The 16833-nt window shown below is 40.9% G+C and overlaps 2 protein-coding genes across 2 annotated transcripts in view; both read left to right on the top strand.

Annotated features, from left to right (window-relative positions):
- LOC115732960 (ankyrin repeat-containing protein BDA1-like) overlaps window positions 1-7981 on the top strand; it is a 28652-nt gene extending 20671 nt beyond the window's left edge. Inside the window, exons 2-5 of the mRNA XM_048284865.1 lie at window positions 3306-3902; window positions 6161-6273; window positions 6376-6581; window positions 7875-7981. Coding sequence (XP_048140822.1) covers window positions 3306-3902; window positions 6161-6273; window positions 6376-6581; window positions 7875-7981 — 1023 coding nt within the window. The remainder of the gene's footprint in view (window positions 1-3305; window positions 3903-6160; window positions 6274-6375; window positions 6582-7874) is intronic.
- A 1215-nt stretch (window positions 7982-9196) lies between these two features.
- Window positions 9197-11555, top strand: LOC125316507 (ankyrin repeat-containing protein BDA1-like). The gene is made up of 2 exons (XM_048284864.1): window positions 9197-9793; window positions 10749-11555. Exons 1-2 carry the CDS (start codon window positions 9197-9199, stop codon window positions 11553-11555), a joined length of 1404 nt encoding a protein of 467 aa, XP_048140821.1.
- Window positions 11556-16833: the final 5278 nt, after the last annotated feature.

Genomic DNA, 16833 nt, shown 5'->3' with positions numbered 1-16833 from the left:
TTGCACCCTAAATTGCGCGAATTGCACAAATTAGGCAAAATCCCCAAATTATTTGCAATTAAGTCCCTCAACTTTGCAATTTTTGAAATTAATTTCAATTGAGCAATTTTCTATACACAATTGGATCACCCCTAGGGTTTTAACACATTCTGAATCTATTGGCATAGGTCTCATAGTCCAATTTTATCAATTAGACGTCCAATTGAGTTTTTCCCCAATTTGCCGATTTAGAAAAATTTGGGGATTTCATATAAATCGATGGGAAATTTTGGGCAAAATTGCATTTCCAGATAATATCTAGGCCCCTAAGTCCAATTTTGTGGTTTAATTGCAAAAATTCCCACTCAATTTCGTTTAATTTTGAAAATTGTAAAAATTCCACCGTTCGAACCGGTCCCGAAAGCTGCCTTCTTCAACCTCTCGGCCGCGCCATTTTGCAGATTTGGAAGTGGATTTTGATCACCAAATTGAGAGCCAATTCGACTCTAGTTCGTTCAATTGATAGAGGGCTTTGGTTGTCCAGGTCGAAGAGCGTCGATTGACGCCGGTGGCAGAGCCAATCATCGCCGAAGCACGGCTGAATCTCCGGTCAAAGGTTCAGCGCCGGCGGAAAGTCAACATTTTGCAAAACGCCCAAATTGAAGCTCAATTCGCGTACGCCGGAGTGTCAAACGGACTTGGACGGAACACTGTCCCGTTCCGTCACCGTTCAACTCACTTCGCACGCGTGGGCACGTGCGAAGTGAGTCGGCGAAGCCTTCACCGTGCGCGCCAAACTTTGAAAATCGAGTATAAAAGCCAAGGAAGATTCCAGACTAGAGGGAGAGGTTCATTTGCTCGCCTAGGCAACAGAATAGAGAGAGAAAGAGAGAGATTAAGAGAGAGAAGCTCTCGCGAGTGTTGAGTTGGCTTCGCCGGAGCTCCGACTGTGAGTCACTCGTCCGGCCGATTCGGACCAACTCGAGGCGAGAAACCACTTCCCGAAGCTCACCTGAAGATCAAGGAAGTAATCGCGCCGCCCGGATTGACTCGCAACGTCCAAAAACGGTGAGTTCGACTTCAAGCTTTGTTACTGTGCAACTATGGCATCACTCGCTCTCGAGTATAATCCGTGAAATTGATGTGTGCCTTTTACCTTCTGAACCTCACTAACCACAATCGCATTGTTCTTTCGCATTGATTTTGCCCGATCGAGTCGAATCAAACCTCCAACCAACCTCGTCCCGGTCGGACTTCGGCCAGGCGTATCTAGCAACTCCGGGCTCGATCGGAGCCCGAGGTAAGTGTCCTTAACTCTATATTAACGTGTTTAAAGCTTGAATTCCATTGTTATGCTCTGTGTTGCTTGATTGAAGTCCGTGTTGCCGTAATTGTGATTAGCTCGATTCTCACGTTTTAGCCGTTGAAATTGCTTGATCTTAGAGTATGTTAATCTGGATGTGAAAGCGAGTAAATTAGCGTTGGTTTGAGGTTGATCGGCCGAGGTTTCACCGTTGGATCTCGCCGGGAAACCTCGGCCGTTCGTCGCGTCGTCGTGAGGTTGAAGACGACAAGGCGACGTGTCGAGTCAAACAGGTCAATGAGCCGACGTGGCGTCCTCTGGTTGGACCAGCTCACGTCCGAGTCAGCTCGGCCGTTGGCGCGAGCGAGCCGACTCGGACTCGATCCGACGGCCAGGATTATTATATGAGTTTGATGCGTGGCCGTCGGATCTTGCTTTTTGTATTTTCGGATATTAGATATATTAGGTAAATAATTCAATAAATCAAAAACGGTGCCGTTTGTTAGAGTCTTGGCGACGTCGTTTAGAGTAGATAGGGAGTGGACGGCCAGGATTGCATCTAGGATTGATCGCAGCCGTTCAAGGTATTAAGGCGTGCGACGTCGTTTTGTCTAAGGGAGAGACGAACGGCTCAGATTAGATCTAGGTTAGATCGTGGCCGTCCGTCCATTTAACCGATTCGGCGTCGTTTAGAGCGTGTAGGGAACGAGCGGCTCAGATTCAATCTAGGTTAGATCGTGGCCGTCCGTTCGTTAGTCCGAAGCGGCGTCGTTTTGTTTAATTGTGAGTTGACGGCCGAGATCGATTCCAGGATTGATCTCAGCCGTCCATTTATTTCTTAGATTTCTGAATATTAGAAATTAGTTTTAGAAAATCAAAAATAAATAGATAAATACGTATACGGTGTCGTATAGGTGTAGAGTAAGTTTACGGGCGGTCGGACCGGATTGACCGGCCGTTGACCGGGTTGACCCGGTCCGGTTCTTTAATAAAAAATAATAAAAAAATAAAAAGAAAATTTCCAAAAATCCAAAAAAAATTGTAAAAATACTTAGAAAATTCATAAAAATTCCCAGATTTTCATAAAAAAATTTCTAAAAATTTGTAGATCGATTCGGGACTCATAAAGTCTGGATCGAAAATTTTTGAGACTTCGAGGGTTGATTAATTTCGATCCGGAAAATTCCAAATATTTTTAGAAAATAAATGAAAATTCAAAAAATAGAAAAAATTAGAAAAATTCCATAAAATCACAAAAAAATAGGAAATGGCCACATTCAACTCGGCCCGACCCTAATTTTGTGATTTTTGGGTCCCGAACTCCCAAAAAATGACCATTCTACCCTTCCGGGCCTTCCGCCCCAAATTTTTACCAAATCACCCCGATACCCAAAATTGATTTTTGTGTGGGCCGATAGGGCCATTTTAGACATATTGAACTTTGATTGATTGATTTGATCGATTGTAATGATTTTGATTGCGTATTAATTCCTCTGATTGTGATTGATTAGGATAGAAAATTCCCATCTGCATGAATACTCAGATTTCTTTTAGGACCTACCTCATCCGATATCGCATCCGCACGAAATCTTAGGTTAGAAAAAAACAATCAACATCGGTAACCGAAAGGGCGTCAAATATGAAACTTGGCGTAACCAAATCCCCGGACCCAAAATCTCCGGTTTTCGCGGAACCGAACGGTTTCTCCCGACCGCTCGGTAAGGTTTTCCGATCGTACCTTCCAATAAATCGATCGGTGGCGACTCCAAATTGCATGTACATCTCGCACATGCCACTCGACCACACAAGGTCAATTTCGATATTTGAAAAATTTTACCCGACATCGCGATTCGAGTAATGGGTCTTGGGAGAGACTCGCGATCCCCCATATATATATATGCCTATAAAAAGGAGGGATCGGCTCGTTAGCCCTATTCCACCCCCGGGAAATGAGGAAATTCCAGGAGGAGGGTCGCGACAACCTTGTGCTTTAATTTCTTTTCCTTTGCAATTTTTTTTCCAGATCATCAAGCTGTTGATTGGGTACACGGCTGTAAAAGCGAAGAACTTCCAAGGTAAGACGGCTCTGGACATCTTCCAAGAGAATCCTAGCGGCGATCAAGATCTAGCGAATTGGTCACGCTGTCTAGGACGTCGGGCAATTACTCCTACCCTCTCTCTATCACAGTTTTTTGGCGAGGAACTAACTTCCTTTGAGAAGTGCGCAAATTTTTTCAGAATTCCAGATGAATCCGCTCGCAACATAATCCTTGTAGTGTCTACCTTAATCGCGGCTGCCACTTACCAAGCCGCTCTCACTCCTCCAGGAGGATACTGGCAGGATTCCTCTTCAAATGCCACCACCAACTCCACTGTCGTTATCACCAATTCCAGCAGCATTGATTCCGGAAAAACACATCTAGCCGGAGATATTATCCTGAGAGGTTGGGGATTCACTGTGTACACGATCCACAATAGCATGGCCTTCTTCGCCTCCATCACCACAATCTGGGCTACCACTTTTACTGTAGAGGCCAACCCTTTGCTTCACATCCCTATACCCCTTCTCTGCCTCGCTTACTATTGCTCTCTTGGTATCCAAATTCCGCAAGACTGTGAGGTGGCAGGCTTTTACCTACTTGGACTTTTTGGGTTCTGTTTGATCGCCGTGTTTGTCGTCCCCGTCTTCTGGAGGACAAAGTACGCAAGAGCTCGACGACGAATCGATGCCACAAGGGGATGCGTCGCAACTTTCGACGATCGAAGGATTCAACGTACTTGGCAAGCATTACTTATTGTCACAATTCTTGTCGTGCTAACTTTTCGAATTTAAGGTTTTCAAGAAACTGACTCTTCATATTAGTTGCATGTAATGGACTGCTACATTAATTCCTTGGTCACCAAAGACCTTATAATCATGCTTGAATTCGAAACTTTCGAATAGCCTTTTTCTTAATTCCATCTTTACAAAATGAAGCACTGAAAACGAAAAGCTTTCCGAGTCGCAACTCGCAAAGACGAATGCTAGGAGTTTATATGCGACATCCCGAAAATTCAACATTTGTAAGATAAATGAATTCGATGGATTTTAACCACAAATTTCAGTCCGGTTGATAATATTGGATTTTCGAGAATTAAGGGACAATCGTTTGATGTTGATTTATTGAACTAAGAAGGGTATTGGGTAACCTTAAGGCATCCGTCAAAGAAAATCAAGTCCGGACAGTCGAACCATCGAACTAAAGTATCGAGACCATTCGCGCTCGAGCGTAGTCCCGGCCGAACTTTAGAAATGAATTTACCGTTTTGCCATTAAATGGTAAATTTACTGTTTTTTCCTTTAGCTTTGAAATGGCCATTCCATTCCTTTGCGAAATTACAATTTTACCTATGGTGAGAAATTACCTTACTGCCCTTTGCAAAAAGACTAACCTACCTTGCGTGTAAAATTACATTTTTACCCTTAGCATTTATGACAATGTGACAAAAGCCATTAATGCAATTAATGACTTGGACCCCACCTTTTCTTCTTCCTTCTCTTCTTTTCTTCCCCATTTGGCCGGCCATTTCCCCTCCTTCCCCACTTGGCCATCTCTTTTCCCTATCTCCATTGTCGTCGGCCACTTCAAGCTTCCTCGTCATCGTTCGCCATTCGTCGTTAGTTGTCGTCACCGTGCACCACCCTCCTACCGACCTGCTCGTGCGCCGCCCTGGAACTCCTGGCCGAATTCCTATCTGCTTGCAAATCGCCCATCGAAGACTTGACGAACCAATGTGAAACTGCGGTTCACGTCGCCGTCAGGACGGGCAACAGCAAAGCATTCAAGGTTTTGTTTGGATGGCTTAAGTGAGTCCATCCGACGTGAATCTTGGACTGGAAAGACCAACATGGTAACACCGTCTTACATATTGCTGCATCCGAAAAGCAGCCCGAGGTATAGTTCATAGGTGTCATGGTTATCCGCGCTTTTGTTTTGGGATCCTTCAATTCAAGCATAATATTATCCAGGAACAATGTTTTGGTTGGAGGATATAGAGAAAAAGGAAGGAAACAAAAGGAATGTTATAGGGAGATGCACCCTGTTCTAAGTTGAAAAAAAAGTCAAAATTGTTTCCCTCAGAACTCCTGCAAACTCAGTTTTCGACTCTTTACATCACAATCACTTCTACAGAACACAACAATAACTTAATTGATTCTTTTCTATTCTTTCATTTTTCCTTTTGATTAGCAAAATCTTTTTACTTCTTTCAATATCAGTCCATCCGAACATATTATACGAGATATAAGCAAGTCAAACGAATGCTGACAAAGGACAATCCGACAAAAATCATAAAATAATCACCTTGTGGAAGGGAGAATTGTTCCCGGATCAGTTGAACACTATGCATAGAGGATATATATATACACACCTGTCTTAGGTAGTCTTTCTCTTCATAGCAAAAGACCTAAGGTACAAAATATAATCAAATCCTAAACCTTTTAGTTGAAGTGATTAAGTCCTAAAATTTTTATAAAAAGTTATGATCATTTCGGTCATCACTTTAGTGGATTCGCCTATGTTATTTACTACTCGCATGGTCACTTACTAGGTATCACCTCGACCATTTCTAGTAAAAGGACTAAATCGCACTTGTTAAAATAGACTCGGGATTTCATTACATTGGGTGGAATGATTGTATTTAATAAGTAAGGTTAAATAAACTTATTCCCTTTGTACATCGGCCGTTGCATCACCACACTAGCATCATCAAACTCCAATAGACATATGGCCATGAGCTCATTTTGTGGACGATAGTAAAGGTTGTGACAAAGCAGCGATTGAAATTGAAGGGAACCGTGTACTTTAATTTCTTTTCCTTTGCAATTTTTTTTTCCAGATCATCAAGCTGTTGATTGGGTACACGGCTGTAAAAGCGAAGAACTTCCGGGGTAGGACGGCTCTGGACATCTTCCAAGAGAATCCTAGCGGCAACCAAGATCTAGCGAATAGGTCACGCCGTCTAGGACGTCGGGCAATTACTCCTACCCTCTCTCTATCACAGTTTTTTAGCAAGGAACTAACTTCCTTTGAGAAGTGCGCAAATTTTTTCAGAATCCCAGATGAATCCGCTCTCGACGTAATCCTCGTAGTGTCTACCTTAATCGCGGCTACCACTTACCAAGCTACTCTCACTCCTCCAGGAGGATACTGGCAGGATTCCTCTTCAAATCCCACAGCCAATTCCACTGTCGTTACCGCCAATTCCAGCAGCATTGCTACCGGAAAAACACATGAAGCCGGAGATATTATCCTGAGAGGTAAGGGATTCTATGCGTACGCGATGCACAATAGGATGGCCTTTTTTGCCTCGATCGCCACAATCTGGGCTACCACTTTTGCTGTAGAGGTCAACCCTCTGTTTCACATCCCTATACCCCTTCTCTGCCTTGCTTACACTTCTTTGCTCTTCATCCAAATTCCGCAAGACTGTGAGGCGGTAGCAATTTACGTATTTGTACTTGTTGTGTTCTGTTTGATCGCCGTGTTTTGTGTCCCCGTGCTCTGGAGGGTAGCGCATGCAAGAGCTCGGCGACGAATCGATGCCACAAGGGGATGCGTATCAACTTTCGACGATCGAAGGATTCAACGTACTTGGTAAGCATTACTTATTGTCACAACTCTTGTCGTGCTAGCTTTTGTAAGTAAAGGTTTGCAAGAAACAGACTCTTCATATTAGTTGCATGTAATAGACTGCTGCATTAATTCCTTGGTCACCGAAGACATTATTGCTGCATCCGAAAAGCAGCCCGAGGTATAGTTCATCGGTTTCATGGATATTTGTGCTTTTGTTTTTGGATCCTTCCATTCAACACAATCTTATCCGGGAGCAATGTTTTGGTTGGAGGATATAGAGAAAAAGTAAGGAAAGAAAAAGAGTGTTATAGAGAGATCACCTGTTCTAGGTGGATCCTATAAAACTCAGTTCTTAGTGAGCTCTAAAACTTTCTAAGTTGGATGATTTAGGATAAATAATTTCCTTTCGACTCTTTACATCACAATCACTTCCACAGAACACAACAATAACTTAGTTTATTCTTTTCTATTCTTTCATTTTTCCTATTGATTCCGAACATATTGTACGAGATAGAAGCTAGTCAAATGGATGCTAACAGAGGACAATCCGACAAAAACCATAAAATAATTACTTTGTGGAAGGGAGAATTGCTCCCTAATCAGTTGAATAATATGCATACAGGATTATATATACACCTGTCTAAGGTAGTCTTTCTCTTCGTAGCAAAAGACCATAAATACAAAATTTAATTAAATCCTAAACCTTTTAGTTGACGTGATTAAGTCATAAAACTTTTTATAAAAAAAATTAAGGTCATTTCGGTCATCACTTCAGTGGATTTGCCTATGTTACTACTTGCATGAGCAATTCCTAGCTATCATGTAAATTATTTCAAGGGAAATAACTAAATCGCACTTTTTGAAATAGACTCGGGATTTTCAAAAGTGCTTGTATGAGCATATATTGTATATCAAGTCAAGCACTAACGGTGACATCTTAATTGTGTGCATTTATGTTGATAACTTGACATTTACAGGAAGTGATGAAAAAATGTTTGCTGAATTCAAGGAGGCTATGACTAGCCAGTTCGAGATCAGAGATTTAGTATTGATGTCCTATTTTCTTGACCTTGAAGTGAAGTAAGCACGTGATGGCTTATTTATTTCACATCAAAAATATGCAAATGATATTTTGAAGCGGTTGAAAATGGAATCGCTTAAACCAATTCATACTCCCGTAGTAGAATGGTTGATGCTACAAAATGAAGGCACATGTGAACTGATAAATCCCATTTATTTCAAAAGCATTATTGGGAGTTTCAAATACTTGGCTTCTACTAGGCCAGATATTGCCTATGGAGTGAGAATTATTAGCAGGTTTATGGAAAAATCCTATCAATCACATTTGCATGCAATAAAAAGAATTTTACGGTATGCAGTTGGAACTTGTGACCACGAAATTTTATATTCTTGTACTGAAATTTCAGTTTATCGGAGTACACAGACAGTGATTGGTACCGAGAATCGGAAGAGTACTTTTTGATATGCTTTTTTCCTTGGATCAGGAGTGATTTATTGGTCTTCAAAAAAACAGCAAGTTGTTGCACTCTCGACAGCCCAAGCAAACTACATGACGTTAGCTTCAACGGCTTATTAGGCGATATGGCTTCATAGGATGCTGAATGAACTAATGCATGAACAAAAAGGTCCCCAAAAGCCATTGAATTTTTCATGGGAAGATACGCATGTTTTCTGATGGCTTGGATAGTGTTTTGGCCTTTTTTGGACTTCTATTGTGTGAAGGCTACGGATGGTTCAAGAGCATTAATTGTGTGGATTTTTGGTTGCTTTATGATTGTAAGAAGATATGGGCGATTGTTCAGCACTGTAATCAAGCCATAGAACTCCATGTGAGCTTCGAGTTGTAGAACGTAGTACGAGTATTTTGCATTCCAATGAAGAATTTCTCTCTCCGATTTGTTTTTGTTTCCTTCTTTTAAATTTCCAAAGTCACAATTATTGTTTTGGTTCCAACAGTTTTGAGCAGATACCATCTTTGCGAGCCGGGTGGGTGGGACACCCTCCGCTGCTACTCAGCACTCCCCACAACTCGCAAAGTAGTGGCTGAGAAATGGCACCCAACAATTAATTAAAAAAAAAAGGGAAAATTCAGACCACAATTAATTTCGGAACTTCGCATGTAAGTTCTCTAAAGAGAAAAATCCCCGACCGATTGAACCATGAACAATGACTGCGTTGACTTTGGCCCCATTTATGACTTCGCATGTCCGCCACTCCTGCTTCCATCCATCATCAACGAGCCAAGGCCCCTCTTCTCCTACATTTCCCTTCTCAAACAATGAGCCTTCAAGAAGCAATAGCAGCCGATAGTGTCAATGAGCTCTACAGCTCAATTGAGCAGGACGAAAACATCCTAGATCATGGATCCCAGAGCCCCTTCCCAAATACTCCACTGCACGTTGCCGCGGAGCAGGGGAAAACTAAAGTGGCCATGGAGATAGCCACCTTGAAGCCGCCGTTCGCTCGAAAGCTGAATCGAGGGGGTTACAGCCCCATGCACTTGGCTTTGCAAAAGAAGCATTATCGCACCGTGAGGACACTCATGACCCTCGACCCTGAATTGGTTCGAGTCCGAGGAAGAGGCGGGATCACCCCTTTGCATTTTGTAGCCGGGGAAAGAGGCGACAATGGGTGGGACAACGTGGAGCTCTTGGAACTCCTGGCCGAGTTTCTATCTGCTTGCAAATTGTCCATTGAAGACTTGACGAACCAATGCGAGACTGCGGTTCACGTCGCCGTCGGGACGGGCAACAGTGAAGCATTCAAGGTTTTGTTTGGATGGCTTAAGCGAGTCCATCTGACGCGAATCTTGGACTGGAAAGACCAACATGGTGACACCGTCTTACATATTGCTGCATCCGAAAAGCAGCCCGAGGTATACTTCATCGATTTCATGGTTATTCGTGCTTTTGTTTTGGAATCCTTCAATTCAAGCATAATCTTATCTAGGAACAATGTTTTGGTTGGAGGATACAGAGAAAAAGGAAGGAAAGAAAAGGAATGTTATAGAGAGATCCACCCTGTTCTAAGTTGAGAAAAAAAGTTATGATCAAAATTGTTTCCCTCGGAACTCCTACCAACTCAGTTTTCGACTCTTTACATCACCATCACTTCTACAGAACACAACAATAACTTAATTGATTCTTTTCTTTTCTTTCATTTTTCCTTTTGATTAGCAAAATCTCTTTCCTTCTTTCGATATCAGTCCATCCGAACATATCGTACGAGATATAAGCTAGTCAAACGGATGCTAACAAAGGACAATCCGACAAAAACCATAAAATAATCACGTTGTGGAAGGGAGAATTGCTCCCGGATCAGTTGAACACTATGCGTAGAGGATATATGTATATATACACACACCTGTCTTAGGTAGTCTTTCTCTTCATAGCAAAAGACCTAAGGTACAAAATGTAATTAAATCCTAAACATTTTAGTTGAAGTGATTAAGTCCTAAAATTTTTATAAAAAGTTTTGGTCATTTCGGTCATCACTTCAGTGGATTGGTCTATGTTATTTACTACTCGCATGATCACTTACTAGGTATCACCTCGACCATTTCTAATAAAAGGACTAAATCTCACTTTTTAAAATGGACTCGGGATTTCATTACATTGGGTGGAATGATTGTATTTAATAAGTAAGGTTAAATAAACTTATTCCCATTGTACAGCGGCCGTTGCATCACTACACTAGCATCATCGAACTCCAATAGACATATGGCCATGAGCTCATTTTGTGTACGATAGTAAAGCTTGTGACAAAGCAGTGATTGAAATTGACGGGAACCGTGTACTTTAATTTCTTTTCCTTTGCGATTTTTTTCCCAGATCATGAAGCTGTTGATTGGGTACACGGCTGTAAAAGCGAAGAACTTCCGGGGTAGGACGGCTCTGGACATCTTCCAAGAGAATCCTAGCGGCGACCAAGATCTAGCGAATAGGTCACGCTGTCTAGGACGTCGGGCAATTACTCCTACCCTCTCTCTATCACAGTTTTTTAGCAAGGAACTAACTTCCTTTGAGAAGTGCGCAAATTTTTTCAGAATCCCAGATGAATCCGCTCGCAACATAATCCTCTTAGTGTCTTCCTTAATCGCGGCTGCCACTTACCAAGCTGCTCTCACTCCTCCAGGAGGATACTTGCAGGATTCCTCTTCAAATCCCACAGCAAATTCCACCGTTGTTACCGCCAATTCCAGCAGCGTGGCTACCGGAAAAACACATGGAGCCAGAGATAGTATCCGGAGACGTTCGGGACTCTATGAGTACGCAATGCTCAATAGCCTGGCCTTTTTCGCCTCCATCGCCACAATCTGGGCTACCACTTTTACTGTAGAGGCCAACCCTCTGTTTCACATCCCTATACCCCTGCTCTGCCTTGCTTACTCTGTTTCTCTTATTGTCCAAACTCCGCAAGACCGTGAGGTGGTAGCAATTTACCTACTTGTACTTGCTGTGTTCTGTTTGATCGCCGTGTTTGGTGTCCCCGTGCTCTGGAGGGTAGCGTACACAAGAGTTCGGCGTCGAATTGATGCCACAAGGGGAGGCGTCGCAACTTTCGACGACCGAAAGATTCAACATACTTGGCAAGCATTACTTATTTTCATAATTCTTGTCACGCTAGTTTATTTTTAGTTGCATGTAATGGACTGCTGTATTAATTCCTTGGTCACCGAAGGCCCGTAATCATGCTTGAATTCGATGCTTTCCGAATAGCCTTTTTCCTAATCCAGCTTGTGAAAACGAAAAGCACTGAGCGGTAACTCGCAAAGACGGACGCCAGAAGTGCGTACGCACCAAAACGCGAAGAGTGGAATCTCTCGATTTCTTGTATTTCTGCAAAAGACGCAAACTGAGTGATCTGACAAAACACAACAACTAAGCACAGTTGCAATCCTAGATAAACGTAAAAGAACTACTGGATCTTATTATATCACCCAATCAAAGACAAGATATCTTAACGCATTTAAAATGTTAAAACAATAGAAACAGAAAATTCAAATGTTCTATACCAAATGAATGCCCTAAATTTTATAAAATAAAAAATATCGAGATTCAAAATCCTATCTTCATCAAAATGAAAGATGTAAATCCAAACTTGAGGTGCCCCCACATCGTTCTCACATCATTGGAAAAAAAAAACTCAGCCTCCAGTTTTTGATTTGAGAATGTCGGGTTATTTGATAAAGCATATGTTTTAAAATCCTCTTGGAATTTGGAACCATATCTCTAAAATCAATCAATTGCTTGCTTTAAGAAAAGATCCCCACCAAACTTCAAGATCGATCTATCAATTGATTCTTTAAATAGCCATGATGCTAAAATGCGTAAAAATGTAAGAGATTGAGTTTCCTCTATCAAAAATTCGTACCTTCCCAAACGAATGTTGTATTGGCTACTATATGAAGGCTTCCTATCTCCATCTTTTCGAATTATTAGCTCCTTTTGTAATGCTAGGGATGCCCCTATATTGTTGTACTTCATCTGTTTTAAGGTAAATTTCAAACAAGGAGCCAAAGAGGAATTGCTTTCTCAAAAGAGAACCCAAAATGTATATTTTCTCAAATAAGAACCTAAAGTAGTTAACTAAATCTTAAAGAAGGACTTGGAAAGGGGTCACTTAATCACGATCGCCACTTACCAAGCCACCCTCGATCCTCCGAGAGAATATTGGCGGGACTCCTCTGCAAATCTCCCGGCAAATTCAACTGTAGTTACCGCCAATAATTCCGGCAGCATTGCCATTGGGAGGCCTCATTAAGCCGGAAACATGATCCTGAACAGTTGGGAGCTATTCGGGTTCACCGTCCTCAACAGCACCACTTTTTTAAGCCTCCATCGGCACAATCTAGGTCACCGCTCTTTCACTAATTCCCGACACTTTGATGGTTCACTTCGCTATATCATTTCTCAGCCTTGCCTACATTTTTTTCCCTTGCGATCAATTACCCGCAATCCAACCCGGCCGCAGGAATTTTCCTAAGGTCTTTTTGTTACTCCTCGGTGATAGTCGTGTTTTGTCTCCCCTTGTTCGTGGCTATATCATATGGTATCTTCCAATCAAAGATGAGATACCCTAGCACATATAAAAACAACTAGATCCTGTAAATAGCAGGAATATTAGCTCAATATAACTCTCAATAAGGTTTTACTTTTTCTTTTATGTTCATAAGCTAAAATATGCTTAAATGGAACTATTGCAATATTAATAAAGATTAAAAAAAAAAGGTAATAAAGTAGTAAAAAGAATACATAATTGTTTTCATCTATGAAATAGGTTGAGATGAAAATATATTCACACATATGAACAATAAAGTGTAAAACTTGTGAATAGTAGTAGAGGGTTGATTTGAGTTTGTTATGAAAAGTTGATGAACTAAATTGAACAAATTGAAAGTTGATGGACTAGATTGAATATTTAGAAATAGTTAAAAGATTGTATTGAACATATCAAAAGTTCAAAATCACGCTGCGCCAAAATTTATGGATTATTAGCATCGTTTTCTAAAAGGAAAATACTAAAGGGTCAATCTTCTTTTGGGTGTTGTTAATGAGGATAATATGAAACTAGCCTGTTGACACACCAGCTCCATCATCAGATCCACGAAAATCGCCGCCTTAATAGCTTTGGCCTTTTATGTTTACATGCTCTTTTCTGCTCAATTTGCACTTGATTCCACAAAAGAAAAACACAGCATCTCCCTACAATCCGCAAGCTAAGAAGAGATTTGCTTGACGATACTTGATATATGTGGAATGGAAGAGATGATCTACATCTGCAATAACATCTTTCAGGTTCAAACATCAATTTAAAACTTCAAACCTTGCAGCGAATTTATGTAACTCTCTCTGACAGCGACAATGGCCACAATTCTTGGCGGCAATCTACATGACATGCTCTAGCATGTCGACCATTCAAGTATCGTAATGATCGTCATGTGCAAATTAATCGAAATCCGAAATCTACCAACGATGGTAAATTTTCAAATTTTCCAATGACTACACCATATAGATTGGCATGAAAATTACGTATGGCCATGCACAATACACAACTCTGCTGCTTGAAGTTTTTGCTTGTGAATGTTATGTCATCAACCGATTTTAGTATAGGTAGAGTCATTATCTATGCTACTATGCATATCAATAGAGCATGAATGACCCTCAGCATAGTGTGTACGTAGTGCGTAAATATACTATCCGGCTATTCAGTAGTTTTTGCCTTTTCTTTGGCATACAGAATGCACCTTTGATTGTTCTTAGCAATCCTATCTTTTGAAACTTTAAAATTTCATTTATTTCGCGAAAAATAAATAATCTAGAAAATATTTTCCTCAAAATATTTACTTGCATCGTTTGACCTAATTAGCCAATAAAAATTTGTTAATTATTGCCAACAATTTCTATCTAAATATTTTCATGAACAATGAAAATATTTCTTTTTTACACGTATTTTTGTAAGCGATATAAGCGATTAATTCTAGGAGAATGTTGTCCAAATTATTGATCTCGTGACCTGTCTTTCTTGCCCGGTTGCATCTTGGAATCAGGCATACTGTCATAGACTCCGGCAACCTCTTGACTAGGATTTTCTTCTTCCCTTGATAGTTCTCTTGCAGCATGTTTGTCAAAGATAATAAATGATGAGTACGGTGACGTCCTGCCTCCATCGTCATAGCGACGACCCGATTAAAAATGAAGGAAAAGTCCACTATTACCCACCCCAAAGAATGACATTTTCCATGTGGCGAGATATCATAAGCGAATCGAAAGATACGGAACTGGTCTTGTTTTTCCGCTTTTTTTTCGGCGACTGAGAAGGGATTTTGTTAGGTTGAAAAAAAAAATCATGTTCTTATATGATTAACGTCAAGATTGTTGCGTATAATTAAGGGTGAGAGAGTTGCAGAAGGAAGCAAAGCAAACTTGTAGTGTACAATCTTAAACAAAGTAAAAAAAAAATTAAACCGCTAATGAACTCCATTGGCCTTGTCTAGTGAGAGAGAAGGCTCTGCTTTGAATTCGTCTTCCTCATTTTGAAACAGCAGCTCTGAGGAACAACCTGCGGGAGGGAGGTGATCTCTGCATGCTTGGAGAACTGAGGTTGGATTTTTCGATTTTCACTCCCCCTCATCGTTTTATGCAATCAAGGCTCACCATGTTCTGATTTATGGATTGAATTTAGTTTTCGAAATTTCTCTTTTTGCCTGCTTCCCGTCAATCTTTTGGTCAACTAGTAGAACATCTGATGATTGTCTGCCAATAGGGTTTGCATTTTTTTTCTCAATCTCGTTGTTTCCTGGGAAGCTTACAGGGAAGCTGTTTGTGAAGTACAGAGCTTTTCAAGAGTCAAGCCTCTGACTTTTATTGGGTGCCTTCACCAGTTTTTCTCAAGAAATGGGTTTTTAATAATAGTATGGGCACAGCTTTTAGGTGGGGCGTTGTTGTCGACCGTAATTTCCGTGAAGAACTGATCAGCTCAAGGGGCGCTCCGCATCAGTTTTGAAGCTTCAACCCCTTCGTTTTTGCCTTAATTTTCTTTGTTGGTGATGGCGTTGACTTTATATTTTATCGAGAGTTCAAACACTCCTACATCCCTATATAGTATGGATGAAAACCTCTTCTTTCCTGCAGAGCATTTGTTCTGAGACCTTGTGATTGTGAGAGCCTCTTCTTTCTTTGCTTTTTGTTTTCACCTGGCATGGAGGTAAACAAAATCTGTTTGTGTTGTCTATGATGTCCAGAGAGTCATGATATGATCTCTGGTTTTAGTTTGTCTCTCTCAGATTGTATCTGTTGCTGAATTAGCTGGATCATGAATCCTCTGCGTGTTTCTGTGAAAGGATCGCAATTTTCAGGGAAAAGAGTGACAGAATTTGGTTGCATTTAGCATTTGTTTCCTCTGTTTTTCACCTGTTGCTCGAGTCACTGTGCTACTGGTAGAAGTGGATGAAAGCGATTTCGCAGCTTATGTAGAATACCCTTCAGGTCATGCACAATCCACCGTAATTTTTGAAAGTGGTGTGGTTAGGAAACTGTACAATGAAATGCCTTGTTTGATAGGGATCTGCATATGTTTTGTCTGTGGTTTTTTATCAAGCCAATGAGTTCATAGTATTACATGTTGCAACAATGTTCTATTTACTTAATTCTGTGTACTTGACATGCTTACAATTATGATGGTTTTGTTGGTTACAGAACACCTTGACATCCCCAAGGTGGAATCTTCTCCAAGTCTTCGTTGAACATTCCTCAATTCAAATCAAACTTCCATCAGAAGCTATCTTGACCGCCGCTTAGGATTTTGGTTTTACCTGCAAAGAAAAGAAAGAAACTTTTCTCTTCTCTTTTGTAAGCACCATGTAAGTACTTTCATTGAGATTGCTAGACTTTTTGCGGGGACTTGCCAAGAAACCTTCGTTGGAAATTACCTAGACGCCTGGATCTTCGTGCATGGTTGTTCAAAGTTCTTGACCCTATTGGTGAGGCGGTGGTCAAAAAGAAAGCCTCAGTCTTCTCCGTCTCTCTCACCTTTTTCACGCTTTCTCCACCTCCTGTCTTTTTCTATGGCCGTGAACCTGTATTGTGGCCGTCAGAATTCTCTCTAGCCGTGTATGACAATTGTGTGGCCTCCATTTTGTGAACCCTAGACATGCTTATTTATAGAGACAGATTTAGGATTACAAATTACCAAATTATTGCCCAAGTTTTCTTTTAATAAATCAATTTTCCTACTTGGCACTTTTATTTACAATTTTCGGCTCCCTATTGATAGTTATGGACTTTGTCCAAATTTGATGCTTTTGTGGGCTCAATCCAAATAATGCAATTGATTCAATTAAGCCCAAAATCTCGAAATAAGTCCATCAACTACCGATCCAATCAAATGCAAAATGTAATGCAATGGTTGCTAAAA

This window comes from Rhodamnia argentea, chromosome 9, assembly GCF_020921035.1.
Source record: "Rhodamnia argentea isolate NSW1041297 chromosome 9, ASM2092103v1, whole genome shotgun sequence".
Classification (NCBI taxonomy): Eukaryota; Viridiplantae; Streptophyta; class Magnoliopsida; order Myrtales; family Myrtaceae; genus Rhodamnia; species Rhodamnia argentea.
Note: the sequence above shows the minus strand (reverse complement) of the source record. Positions and strands in the feature narration are given on the sequence as shown.